The sequence below is a fragment of the Schistocerca gregaria genome, chromosome 4, assembly GCF_023897955.1.
Source record: "Schistocerca gregaria isolate iqSchGreg1 chromosome 4, iqSchGreg1.2, whole genome shotgun sequence".
Lineage (NCBI taxonomy): Eukaryota > Metazoa > Arthropoda > Insecta > Orthoptera > Acrididae > Schistocerca > Schistocerca gregaria.
The window spans coordinates 466,116,840-466,131,903 of NC_064923.1; the positions used below are offsets into that span (position 1 = coordinate 466,116,840).

A 15,064-nucleotide genomic window follows, 5' to 3' on the forward strand; every position below is an offset into this window, starting at 1 on the left:
ATAGTCTCTCCTGTCATGAATTATTCTTTAGTTACGTATCTATCCAGCATGTCAGCTGCTCATGGTCTTGTGGTTAGCATTGCTGACTCTGAGTCAAGGGCCCTTGGTTCGATTCCAGGCCATGTCGGTGATGTTCTGCGCTCTGAACTATGTGTGTCTGTTGTCCTTGTCATCATTGCTGCACAAGTGACCAAAGTGGCATCAAGTAAAATGATTTACACCAGGCATCCAAACTCCCAGGATCGGTATTCCAAGCCAGATATGCCATACGCACATTTTTTTTTTTAAATTCCTCTTTGAGATACTACGTGACTTTGTCTTCCCCTAGCTTACTGAACATGTAAAGCTTCTTATTTGTTTTAGCTGCCCTTGTACTGTAGTAATCATTGGTGCTACAACTGCTTCATAGTCATTGATACTATTATCAATATGTTCACCTTCAAAAAGATCAATTGCTTTGAAGCCAGTAGACCTAAAGTCTGATCCACGAACAATGCCGCAGCTCGAGCCACGGACGGGGATTGCATTGTTGCCACTTGAAAGCGACAGTTGTCTGCGCATACACATGCTCTGCGCTTGAAGAAAGTATGTATACTGCAAATTATGGCTCTCGCTTAATTGTGCAGAATTTGTCACTTACCGCCTTATTAGATGTGACAATGTGCAGCTAATTGAATAAAAATTCATTAAATAACTCACTACAATTGTGTTTAACACTCGCATTGCTTATGACATTCACATCGGAGTGCAGAGAATGCTACTGGAACGCTCATTGGTTGTCAGAGTATTTGTGACGTAGATGCACAGAACAAGCCTAAACTCAATCACCATCATTTGTGACTCTAATTTTAGTATATTTTTTATCACAAGTGGGCTTTTGAACAATTTGTTCCCAGTATTTTACAGAGAAAGCATTTAATGTTACTGTACAGGATGTCTTGTCAAAAGCACCACTCCCAAGACTTTAATTATCCCAATCAATTGTTGGCTGAATAAAGTCTGCTGCAGTAATGAAAATATGACTGGGGAACAGTGATTGAGTGTTTCTCTAAACTGTTTGGTTACATTTGGGGGTGAGACTGGTGGCCAATAGATGGATTAAACTGTAAGTTTATACCCACACCTGATACTGAGTCTTGCCCACATAATCTCAAACACATCTTCGATTTCAATCCTGGTGGATTTGACATTTGTGTTTTCTGTGACAAATATGCCACCTCAATTTCACATTAGCCTATCCTTTTTATATGCATTTAGATTTACTCCAAAAATCTCCCTGCTATCAACTCCAGGTTCAAACGAGCTTTCTGTAGTTAGTATTGTATGAGATCTACTGCTTTTTAGGACTGCTCTGAACTCTAGGACTTTGCTGTGATTGTATTGATAGTTGTTAACTAAGAGTTTGATTGTTTCATCCTTAGGGGGCATATCTTTGAATCTTAAATTAATACTTTGGTGTATCCCACAAAAGAAAAAGAAACACTACTGTACATGCCACACACAGTAAGCCAACTGGGTAGTCACTGATATGTAATGTACTCTGACACAAAGGGAGCACTCTGCAGTTTTCAGGCTGGTGTAAGTCCTACACATCATTTCCAAAGTGTCTGGTTCAAACCTTTTACAGAGGGCCCCGATCAGTTATGGGGCAGTGCTGCAAATACTGAATTTGTCAAAAATCCTTCAGCAAGGCTAGTCTTACTCAGTTCTGTGTCATAGCTGGAATTATCTTGGAATGATCTAAGTATGACATCAGACCCCAGAGGACAGTCATTGTTTATTCCCACATGTGCCACGTCTGCAGCTGCTCTATCAGTGGCTGCCTAAGTAATCCCTTCAACACATTGAATGAGGCCTCCAATCTTATATAGACAGTTGAAAGTGATTCATCTCTTCCCTTGGTGCCATTGCCTCAAGGGGTAACATTATGCACGATGCATTTGTACTGCTGATTATTAACTGACCCCTTGCCCTTTTGTACATGCTTCCCCATCAGAAGTTGCTGCAGGTTTCCCAACATGTGATGCATCTCTCACTGAGTCAGCTACAGTGGAAGTGAGTGTAATAGCTGTAGTGCTCCCTGGTTTCTGCCTCCTCTGTATGTGAGCATTACACCGACCACTGATACATGCCACTCACAGCGATTGGTTTGATACATCCCTGTCTCCCTCTACAGTTTATTCGCTCTGCAGCTCCCTTTAATACCATGGAAGCTATTCCCAGATCCTCATCAGTTCTGTTAATTTTCAGCATCCTTTTGTAGTGCTGAATCTCAGAACATTTTGATTATCTTATTTTGCCTTTTTTGCACAATCCATGATCCACTTTGATGTAATACTGTGCTCGAAGTATACAGTTTCAGAAACTTTTTTCTCAAGTGAAGGTCTGTATTTGACACTAGCACATTTATTTTAGTGAGAAGTGCTCTTTTTGCCTGTTCTAGTCGTGCCCTCTTTACGTTATCCATCATGCCACATTTCTTCACTTCATCTACTATGTACCTCCAACCGGAATGCCAATTTTCTTGCAAACGTCATTTCTTCTGCTCCTTAGTCCTTTCATCTATCATTAATTTACTATCAGTCCATATTCTTTTTTGAGTATACTGTGCATTTCATGCAGCAGGTCCTGCAATTCTTCATAACTTTTTCAGATGGTACCGTGTCTTATCATTGTTATGTTGATCCCCTGAATTTTAATCCCACTTCTGAATCTCTCTCTTATTTTTTCATTGCACAGGGTACAGCTTAAACAGTAAAAGACAGTGACTGAGTCTCTCCATATGCCTTGTTTAATCCAAGCTTTCTCTCATTGTCTTCCATTCATGTTGTTCCCTCTTGGTTTGAGTGCATATTACATATCACCCATCCTTTCCTGTAGTGTAAAATTTGTAGTTTTCATTCCCTCATTGAAAAATAAAGTTATGCCATTAATTTTTTGGTTGCTTGCAGGTACATGTCTGCAATTCTGGTGCACAGTTGAATCCCCAAACCACATCTGACATGCAATTAGAGGAACGAAAACACAATGGGGCAGCCTACTGATAAAATGAAGTAATTCACTTTCAGGTGTGGCAGAAATTCTGCAGTTGTCTCGGGCCAGTCGATATACTTAAAGAAGCCATATGGATTGGCCTGACACAACTGCAACATTTCCAATACTGAAAACAAATTATAGCATGTTAGTCCACTTTATCATTTTGTTTTGGCTCCTCTAGTGGCGTTCTATGCTACTGTGGCATAGAGATTTCAAAGTGTACCTGGACTGGAAACATTTTCCTGCGTCCCCCCCCCCCCTCCCAAAAAAAAGAATCCTCCTCCCTGGGTGTTAATTAAGATCTACTTATTTTTCTCAGAATTTCAAACATCTTGCAACACTTTACACTGACAAATAAAGTCCTATAAAAGTATGTTGATGTATTGCTTTCATTATGAAGTATAACATCAGAACTGCCTCTCTTCGTAAACCCAAATTGATCATTGTCTAACAGATCCCCAATCTGCTCCTATCTTCAGGATTATGTATATAATATTCTTCAAAATTCTGATTGTATGTTCTCTGTCTCGTAGATTTTACAAACTAATGTGTGTAATTATGTGGTTGCCACTTCTATCAATAAATTTAGAAATTTTAAATGAATGTTATCCATTTCTTCTGCCTTGTTTTGTCGCAGATTTTCTAAAGCTCTGTCAAATTCTGAAACCAATAGTGGATCCTCTATGTTCTCTGAATCAATGCTCATTCTTTTCTCTTCTTTCATCTAGTTAGTAGACAATTTTCCTCTTCATTGAGGCCTTCAGTAGATGCTTCGCACCAAATTGCTCTCTCCTGTACTCAACAGTGGAATTTCTTTTGCACTTTTAAAGTTGATGGCTTTGCCTCTAAATTATCCAAACTTAACTTTTCTGTGTGCTGAGTATGTCCTGACAACCTTTATTGTACATATATTTGTCTTCTTACTTGTGTGACTATCTGTTTTAGAACTTCCATTCCTTTTCAGCTGAACTGCTCGTTATCACGGTATCTACAGTCTCAGAGAACTTTGAACACAAATCAACAACCCTTAATTCTTCAGTATCCAATTTCCTTACAAATTTATTCTTGATGATGATTCTCCAAAACTTCACCCAACTACTCACACTGATTCTAAATTACAGGGTTTTTTGTTCACTTAGCTGGCCGCATGTGGATGCTGTGATGATTTTTTAATAAAGATAACAGCTATTTTATATCCTCAGTTATTTTTGAAATCGGGCAGCAATTTGTATTCTCAAAGAAAGAAAATACAGATTAAGAAATAAAATTTAAATTCATTGATTCTTATACATTTTCAGTGTTTATGAAATTATTTTCGTAACTGGGCTTAGATTTTTATGCTGTTTTGTGTGTGTGTGTTTGTGTGTGTGTGTGTGTGTGTGTGTGTGTGTATGTGTTTGTTTGTTTGTTATGCACTGAGTGCTTGACTATCCATTTCTGCTTGTCTATAGTTCCAGGGTTGTATGAGGCCAAGGCGTAAATTTTTTGTACTGCTACTGAGGTAGAGTTAATATAATTGAAGTTATATTGATTCATGTTATGTAGTTTGTATGTCAAGTGCCATCTTCTTCTGTAGAATACTCTTGTTTATATAACTTTTTAAAGCAGTTATGTTTCATTCAAATAGTTCAATTACATTACAATATGATTATGAACAATTGGTAAGAAAAAGTTATGAAGTATTTGACTCCATAGTACTATTGAGAGAATGTGTATGGTATATTTTACATGAAAAATTATGTGAGACAGCTTTGTGCAAGGTGTGTGTTTTAAACGCTGACCACAAGCAAACATAAAGCAATATATTCCTCAATAATGTTTGAACTGGTTAAAATAAACTGTATGTTAATCTGTTGTGGAGGATGAGATTTGAATCCAACACTTTATGGCAGAGGAGAAACAGTTATCAAAGTGAAATCCAGTTACTCTGCATCAGACAAAAAAAATCATCTGCTGGGAAAATTACAATCATTGTTTTGTGGACTGCAGAAGGGATTTTTCGTGTTGACTGAAACTATATCTGGCAAGTACTGCACACGTTTTCTCGATTTACTGGGTGGGGGAAAATGTTTGATAGCACTTTAGTTGTAAAAGAAAAAAATATATTCAGTAGGATAGTGCATCAGCCCATAAAGGTTGTTTGGAAATCTGATAACAGCTGGATTTCAAATATGATTGTTTTGAGTATCCATCATATTTGCCAATTATGACTTCCAAGTGTTTAACATCCAAAGTTACAGGTGCAGGAAAATAGTTTGAGACCAGTAAAAAGTCTGTGGCTATCATAGCTGTGTGGAATGCAGATATTTTTCATTGCTTTTTGCAGATGAAATCTACTCACTGGAAGAAATTGAATAAAGTATATTACACCATCATGGGGCTACTCGATCACGGGGTCCTGGGTTCGATTCCAGGCCAGGTCAGGGATTTCTCCGCCCGGGGACTGGGTGTTTGTGTTGTCCTCATCGTTTCATCATCATTCAGGAAAGTGGCAAGACTGGACGGTATAAAGATTGGAAATTTGTACGGGTGCTGATAACTGTGCAGTTGAGCACCGTACAAACCAAATATCATCTTCATCAGTAATGGGGTTAGTTCAGAGGGGAGAGGGATAGGAGGTGGGCACAGGTCAAGACCTTTTCACTTTGCCCTCATATACATCACTTGCTCTGTATCTTTACAGAGTATTTAATGTGTTTTATGCTGGATAACTTTTTGTTTTCAGAGTACATTACTGTGTAAAAGTGATGTAAGGAATAAAGAAAGATGCTATCACTTTTGAAAGACTGAAACCAAGACTGAATAGCATATCAGTATAAAAGGCAACCCACAGCTTTAAAATTATAGTTTTAAATGCGCCAATATTGGCATCCAGTCTTTAGGTGAGTGATAGCCTCTTTTCCCATATTGCTGAATAGTGATGAATATCTAAAAAACATGTTTAATAGTGTCTGCAGTTAATTTTACATGCAACACACATCATTAATTGTAATTTAGTAACATGAACTAGTTTTCCACTTTTCTATTTGCTGTTATAGAAATGCAGAACGTAAGAAGCAACATATCTGCCACATACCAGGGTGCAATAAAGTGTATGGGAAAACGTCACACCTTAGAGCGCATTTAAGGTGGCATACTGGAGAGCGACCTTTCATATGTAACTGGGTATTCTGTGGGAAGAGATTTACACGCTCAGATGAGCTCCAGGTTTGTTTGTTTATGCTTTAATGATGATTGAATTTATTTTTAAAAATATTAAATGATTTTTCCTTAATTAGAATGCATTTATTAGTGTACCACAGTCAGTATCTTCACCTTTGTGGCCATTCTCAAGTGATATGTATGTACAAGTAATTTATAAAGAGGTATCAAAGATTCTTCGATATCTGTGCAGAAATGTAGCAACTGCTCGCACATCTGTGCATTTTAATTACTTAATAGTGGCTATAGATGCCAAAATTAGCTGACCATATTAGACTAATAAATATAACCTAATTAAGGAAAAGTAAGCCAACTTAATTTCATACAGGTTGTTTACTCCCATTTTAATTTTTTCCTAAAGTTTTAATTTGTTGAAGATTTTTAAAATACAAATGGTCAAAATATGCACCGCACAAAGGTTTGTTGTTCCTGAATATCCTCTGTGATGGATTAATGAATGTTACTTATTATTTAGTTAGTTACTTACAAATTTGGGATCTATGTGGGAGATTTCCTCTGATAAACATACTGTGTTAAATGAGAATTTTGGAATGGACAATACTCTTTACATGTGCAAACATCTTTCGTGCATCTCTAATGACAGTATGTTATCCATTGTCTCTTTACATTTATGTCAAATCCCCAAGTAGTTACTATTTAGCAACAACTATTATTGTGGAGCTTCTTCATTTCCCAGTACCTACTGCAGCCTACATCCTTCTGAATCTGCTTAGTGTAATCATCTCTTGGTCTCCCTCTACTATTTTTACCCTCCACGCTGCCCTCCAGTACTAAATTGGTGATCTCTTGATGCCTCAGAACATATCCTACCAACCGATCCCTTCTTCTGGTCAAGTTGTGCCACGAACTCCTCCCTGATTCTATTCAATACCTCCTCATTAGTTATGTGATCTACCCATCTAATCTGCAGCATTCTTCTGTAGCACCACATTTCGAAAGCTTCTATTCTCTTCTTGTTTAAACTATTTATCGTCCTTGTTTCACTTCCATACATGGCTACACTCCATACAAATACTTTCAGAAACGACTTCCTGACACTTAAATCTATACTCGATGTTAACAAATTTCTCTTCTTCAGAAACGCTTTCCTTGCCATTGCCAGTCTACATTTTATATCCTCTCTACTTCGACCATCATCAGTTATTTTACTCCCTAAATAGCAAAACTCCTTTACTACTTTAAGTGTCTCATTTCCTAATCTGATTCACTCAGCATCGCCCAACTTAATTTGACTACATTGCATGATCCTCGTTTTGCTTTTGTTGATGTTCATCTTATATCCTCCTTTCAAGACACTGTCCATTACAATGTCATCAGCGTCCCTCAAAGATTTTTTATTTCTTCTCCATGGATTTTAATACCTACTCCGAACTTTTCTTTTGTTTCCTTTACTGCTTGCTCAATATACAGATTGAATAGCATCGGGGAGAGGCTACAACCCTGTCTCATTCCCTTCCCAACCACTGCTTCCCTTTCATTCCCCTCAACTCTTATAACTGCCATCTGGTTTCTGTATAAATTGTAAATAGCCTTTTGCTCCCTGTATTTGACCCTTGCCACATTCAGAATTTGAAAGAGAGTATTCCAGTCAACATTGTCAAAAGCTTTCTCTAAGTCCTCAAATGCTCGAAACGTAGGTTTGCCACAGCTGAATTGGTGAAACCTCACAAAAGATCATTCATTAACTTTAAGGAATTCCAGTGCTAAGCTTGAGTCTATCTCCAATGCTCAGTTATGCATGAAGAAAATTCAGTATAGTCCATATTCCCCTTCAGTAACTCATTCTGTAAGGATTAATGTTATGAAAAACATTTGTTCATTTGTTAGAGGAAAAAAGGGCTCTGCCTTCCTCATATATAATTATGTACACAAAAACAATTTAGGAAACGACAGATTGCTACTCTCCAAAAAGAAGAAACATCAAGTTGCAGACAGGCACAATTAAAAGACACTCACCTCTGAGCCTGTCTGCAACTTAGTCGTGTCTTCTTCGTGGTAAGAAGCAATGTGTCTTTTCCTACTTTGTTGATACTCCAACTAAGGTTTCCGTTGTTTGATACATACTCAAAAATATGTTCATGTTGATAGAGGTCTCTTTTAATTTGCAGTCTTTTAATTGCACTTTAATGTTATTTCATCAGTGTGGAACAAGAAATCATTGACATTAGGTATGTCCAGTGCTTGATTTGATACAATGTGGATAGATACTCCATACTGGTAACTGTGACGAAAAAAATCAGAACCATAGATTTTGAGATGTGCTACAATAGAACTGCCGCTGTTGTTGCAGCACTGTAAAACAAATGCATGCACACTTTTAAAATTCCCAGAAATGCATAAAATAACAGTGAAAGAAGTCTAAATTTCAAAAACACTTCCTGGAATAACACAGTACTGGAACTTAACCTACTCCTCCCCCCCCCCCCCCCAAAAAAAAATAAATAAATAAATAAATAAATAAAAATAAGAAAAGAATCAAGCACTGGGTATGTCAATACTAACATGATACTGGTTAGGCTCTTAGCATATTTTATATATTTAATTTGTCAATCAGTTGCTCATTTGTTTTCTTCACAGAGGCACAGACGAACGCATACAGGAGAAAAAAGGTTCCAGTGCCCAGAATGCAATAAGAAGTTCATGAGGAGTGACCATTTAACCAAACACATCAAAACTCACACTAAAAGATCTGGGGTAATGAGGCTGTATAATTTGTTTTCATTTTACCCTCTAAGTTGTTATTTGAAAGTGGCACAGTTTGTCTGATTATTTCTTCCTTTTTAACCAGGATTATGACGATACAGATATGAGTGAAAAAGAAGTTTGGGTGTCCGATGTTGATCAAAATGGAATATTTTCGCTGAAACAGATACAGTTTTCTCAGGTAGGTATTGGAAAAAACTCTAAAAGTTCATGCTTTTTCTCTAGTTATATGTTAAATGTCAGATCAGTACTTCAAAGTCTTGGGTTGAATAGAAAAAGAGTAACAAGAACTTTTCAGTGTATAATCGAGTCGCATGTACCAGGATTAGGAACTAGTAATTTAGCTCTTGGACTATGACCTTCAGGACTAACATATCCTCAAACAACCAGACACACGTTCTGATGCTGTAGCCCCATGCCCTAGTTGGGCTGCAGTGCCATGTAACTGTTTCGTGCATATGTATATGAGACTATTAATTTTTTAGCTTTGAGGAAAGGCATTGTCTGAGAGCTAAGCTACAAGCTCCAAAAAACTATATATATATATATATATTTTTTTTTTTCATGTTCTTGTATACTACTTAATGGCTCAAGTAAAGGATGAGCAGTTATCTTTACTCATTCCGTTGTTTGAAATGTAAATTCATGCATGCAGTGTAATATATGTCAATGTAAGATATACGGTACACACTGTGAAACATTAATAACTTTTTGTACTCATTTCTTGAGCTCCATTTAAGGTTTGTGACTCTAGGTTATACAGTGGCATAAAACACACAATGATATGCTGTGTGCATTCATTCTGCATCGTAGCAAATTGACATTGTCAAATAGGAAATAGTGGTATACACAAGAAGATGCTTCAGAAATGGCAGGTCAAACCAATTACAGTAGTTTTACAGGGTGTTTCAAAAATGACCGGTATATTTGAAACAGCAATACAAACTAAACGAGCAGCGATAGAAATACACCGTTTGTTGCGATATGATTGGGACAACAGTACATTTTCAGGCAGACAAACTTTCGAAATTACAGTAGTTACAATTGTCAACAACAGATGCCGCTGCGGTCTGGGAAACTCAATAGTACGATATTTTCCACATATCCACCATGCGTAGCAATAATATGGCGTAGTCTCTGAATGAAATTACCCGAAACCTTTGACAACGTGTCTGGCGGAATCGCTTCACATGCAGATGACATGTACTGTTTCAGCTGTTCAATTGTTTCTGGATTCTGGGGGTACATCTGGTCTTTCAAATGTCCCCACAAAAAGAAGTCACAGGGGTTCATGTCTGGCGAATAGGGAGGCCAATCCACGCCGCCTCCTGTATGTTTCGGATAGACAAAGCAATCACAGGATCATCGAAATATTCATTCAGGAAATTAAAGACGTCAGCCGTGCGATGTGGCTGGGCACCATCTTGCATAAACCACGAGGTGTTCGCAGTGTCGTCTAAGGCAGTTTGTACCACCACAAATTCACGAAGAATGTCCAGATAGCGTGATGCAGTAATCGTTACGGATCTGAAAAATGGGCCAATGATTCCTTTGGAAGAAGTGGCGGCCCAGACCATTACTTTTTGAGTATGCAGGGATGATGGGACTGCAACATGGGGCTTTTCGGTTCCCCATATGCGCCAGTTCTATTTATTGACGAAGCCGTCCAGGTAAAAATAAGCTTCGTCAGTAAACCAAATGCTGCCCACATGCATATCGCCGTCATCAATCCTGTGCACTATATCGTTAGAGAATGTCTCTCGTGCAGCAATGGTAGCGGCGCTGAGGGGTTTGAATTTTGTATGGATAGAGGTGTAAACTCTGGCGCATCAGACGATACGTGGACGTTGGCATCATTTGGACCGCAGCTGCAACACGGCGAACGGAAACCCGAGGCCGCTGTTGGATCACCTGCTGCACTAGCTGCGCATTGCCCTCTGTGGTTGCCGTACGCGGTTGCCCTACCTTTCTAGCACGTTCATCCGTCACGATCCCAGTCCTTTGAAATTTTTCAAACAGATCTTTTATTGTATCGCTTTTTGGTCCTTTGGTTACATTAAACCTCCGTTGAAAACTTCGTCTTGTTGCAACAACACTGTGTTCTAGGCGGTGGAATTCCAACACCAGAAAAATCCTCTGTTCTAAGGAATAAACCATGTTGTCCACAGCACACTTGCGTGTTGTGACAGGACACGCTTACAGCAGAAAGATGACGTACAGAATGGTGCACCCACAGACTGCGTTGTCTTCTATATCTTTCACATCACTTGCAGCCCCATCTGTTGTTGAAAATTGTAACTACTGTAATTTCGAAAGTTTGTCCGCCTGAAAATGTACTGTTGTCCCAAGCATATTGCAACAAACGGTGTATTTCTATCGCTGCTCGTTTAGTTTTTATTGCTGTTTCAAATATAGCGGTCATTTTTGAAACACCCTGTATCACTAGAGTGGTTCTCAATAATATTGATATAGCACTGATGTACTCCCTGATATTTTAGGACTAGATGAGGAATAATATAAATATTCATAATGAAATCGGTCAATACCTGCTGGAGGAGGGGGAGAAGAGAAACGTCTCTATTTGATACGTAATGTAGAGCATAGAAATTATACGTGGGTCATTTGGATAGTAAAGAACGTTTTTTTCTACAAAAAATTTTATTTGATATAATTAAACAAAAATTTGATACCCTAGCTAATTTTCTGTATAATCACCATGCAAATTTAGGCACTTGTCCTATTGTTTTACCAGCTTTGCTTTGCCTTCTGCATACTCAGTTGCTGCCAAGTTGTTGAACCACTGATTAACTGCTTCTTTAAGTTAATCACCACTTCTGTAGTGTTGTCCACTCAAAAACAGTCTTTCCATTTGGGGAATAAGTGATAATCACAGGAGCTACTAAGTACAGACTTTGTGGCGGATGTTGAAACGTTTCCCACCAAAACCACTTAAGCAAGTCCTGTGACCCTCCCACTGCTTGTGAGTATGCATTATTGTGAAAGATAATGACTCCACTCATTAGTACTCTGAGCCTTTTATTTTTAATGGCAAGGCAAAGGTGTTGAAGCATCTGACAGTATGTCGCTGCATTTATGGTCTTGTGCTCAAAAACAGTTTTACTTTTTTCAGTTTCATTGGCCATTGCAAATGATGCCATTCTGTTGATTGGCGCTTTGTTTGTGGGGTGAAATATGAATCCCAGTCTCATCACCAGTGAAAATGTGATTCAAAAATTCACCACCAACCTTTTCGTAGCAACTGAAAAATGTTCTTGCAGCTGCCATTCATTTGATGTTGGCAAAGGAAGGAATCCATCTGGCACACACTTTTTTTAAAGTCAAGATCTGCACTAACAATCTTGTACAAGACAGTTTTTGAAATTTCTGGAAAGCAAGAGTGCAGTCCACTAATTGTAAAATGCCTGCATTCTTGGATTTTTGTTTCAATCCTGGCTTTGAGTCAATCAGTCATCACTGATGGCTGACTCGAGCAATCTTCATTGTGAACATTCTCCTGTCTGCCATTTAACATAATACACTAATTCCTAACTCACACATAATTCAGCAAATTACCGTAACTCTCAGTTATCTGTCTATAAATTTCAATGGATCAGACTTTTTGCGTGTTTAAAGGTGAATAACAGTGCACACATCACCCTTTGCGGGATCACCAGTTTTGTAACATATTTTAAAGTTGCAGAGCTAAGCAGTAAGCAGCTGTATTACACCAAGCTGCTGCCAAACTGAAGAGGATGAGTAGCAAGGTCAGTGGTCGGTCGGCAGCGGTGGTGGTAGGGAACACGTCACAATCAAAACAAAATTTTATTTACGTTCTGAATGACCCTCGTACTTTAATCTCCATCAAACTTAATGCCTGCTGCAAAAAGGTGTTTTGCAGTAATAATCTTGAAAGTATGAACAGTACCAAAATCCACGTGGTACTTCAACTTAGATTTTAGAGTTAGGTGACAATGATTTTTACTGCAAGTTTCATAGATTAACATTTTTAAAATGTGTGTGGCAACAGTGTACCAAGAGGAGAATTTTCCTGTTATAGGCATCCGTTTATGCAAAAAGGCTATGCAACTACTATTCAAAAAGTTCTGAAACCGTGCTTTGTGATTTACACAGTAGTTCATGAGCAATGTTTTTACGCTTTTAAAGCAGTGTGGTTCTTTTGATATCACAATCACAAGGAGATGAATATTTTTCAATCCATCAGGATTGGTATCCAACTTCACCATTCACTCAATGGCAGTTTTTGGATTTAAGGACAACTTAAAGCACTGAAATGTTCGGGACCATAGAGTTGCCACATTGTATGACTGTTGATCACAAAAGCAACAAAACTAAAGTTATTTTGATGAGTTATTGGATTATTTTTCAGGGCTACATAACCTTGTTCTTGCATACCTGGAAGATTAGATAACACTTAAGTGAAACTAACACTGAAATCACTATACACACTCACTCATACTGGAATCAGAGGGGCCTGTGCTTCCATTCTAAACTTTCTCTATCCTATCCCTCTTTCCTCCCCATGGAAGGAACTATCGTTCTGAAAAACAAGATAATTTTCTCATTCTTTTTATGTACATATTGGCAGTGCTAAGAATTTTGCTGTCTCATAATTATTCTAGTATTGTTTTGGGCAACTGAAGGTGCTTTGGCAACACTGTAAGATTCCTGGAGGAAGTAAGAAATGTTAATCCAAAAATTACCCTGCACCTCTGTGCTCTATAATGTTGATTACATTTAATCATACTGAACTTCCACATTTATCAAAGTTTTCTTTGGAAGCCTCCTCAACCTTCTCCTTGGTAACCATGCATTACTTAATTTAACAACAGGAGTTTACAGACTGGCCATCTTCAATCTTCTTCACACTTAGAGGGTTTGAAGAGCTCAACCAGGATAAGATCACCTTTGGAGAACTGAAGATTTCACTCTTAAGTGTAAAACATTTTATCAGTGTCTCTGGTAGCTGAGTGTGTAACATGTGGCTCTTACAATTTCAAAGTCACTGGTTCATTTCTTGCTAGTAGCAACTTTTGCTTTTACTTTTATTTGAATTCTATAACAATTCTCAAAGGGAACTATTAATTAAAAAAACTGAATCACAATTCTTAGCAAAGTAAAATTACTAGTCTCATGAAAACTGCAGTGCTCGCAGTAAATGAAAATTTGGTATAAAAATACATTATAACAAATAGAAAATATAATACTTTTTTTCTAGGAATTGAAGGCTAGTCTTATTGAATTGAATGTAGCTTCTTTGAACAATAAGACATTCAGCAATTTTGATCAACTTTTGATTTATTATGAGTACTCACATTTTCCTGTGATTACTAATTATAAATAAAAGGATATTATGTACAAGTTTAAAAAACCAGAACTGAGCCAGTGAGTTTATGTTTACAAGAATTAAAAGCTATGCACTCAACTACAGGCAGCTTTCATAAGATACTGTAAATGTTTTGTGTGTAATAATGGTTTGAAATCTTCTGTGTAGAGGTTTTCCTCTTTGGGAAATTAATGTCTGGGCACTGGCCTTCAATACTAAAAAGAGTAAAGAAAATCAAAGGAGGACAGTCCATAAAGCCCCTTGTGAGACCTAAGAGCTGCTTGGTGCTCATTTCACTGTTTCCAAGATATGAGTAAAAGGAGGAGTGTCACTGGAAAAATTGTACTGATGTTAACAAATACTTGAAAAGTCAAGCTGAGAGTTACACAAGCTCATCTGCCTGTTACTACAAAAATAATTTATAAAAATGAAACTTCAGCTTAACAACACACAGTCAGGAATGTGTAACATTTGTGCATTTTTAACATACAGAAAAACATGTTCATTAAATCACAAAATACACTGCAACAGACACTAGTACTATTCATTCGATCCACAACATCCCTCTGAAATCGGGATAGTGAAAATTTCTAACATGTTGGACATCAAATGAATATTATTGCAACTAGTATTTTTCATTTAATTTGTAACATTCACAATTGAACTTGAAATCTAGTATAACTGTTGATTCTGCATGTTTACTGTACACTGAAATTTCTCCGTTGTCAGCTTTTTGTAAGTGAATCAGTAGTAGTAATT

The 15,064-nt window shown here is 37.6% G+C and overlaps 1 protein-coding gene across 2 annotated transcripts in view; it reads left to right on the forward strand.

Moving 5' to 3' along the window:
- LOC126266755 (transcription factor Sp4-like) overlaps positions 1-15,064 on the forward strand; it is a 100,049-nt gene that overhangs the window by 80,724 nt on the left and 4,261 nt on the right. Inside the window, exons 9-11 of one of the 2 annotated variants that reach the window (XM_049971270.1) lie at positions 6,075-6,243; positions 8,836-8,952; positions 9,047-9,142. In XM_049971270.1, coding sequence (XP_049827227.1) covers positions 6,075-6,243; positions 8,836-8,952; positions 9,047-9,142 — 382 coding nt within the window. Of the gene's footprint in view, positions 1-5,761; positions 5,864-6,074; positions 6,244-8,835; positions 8,953-9,046; positions 9,143-15,064 lie in introns of those variants that run through there. The other variant, XM_049971271.1, reaches the window with a different exon arrangement.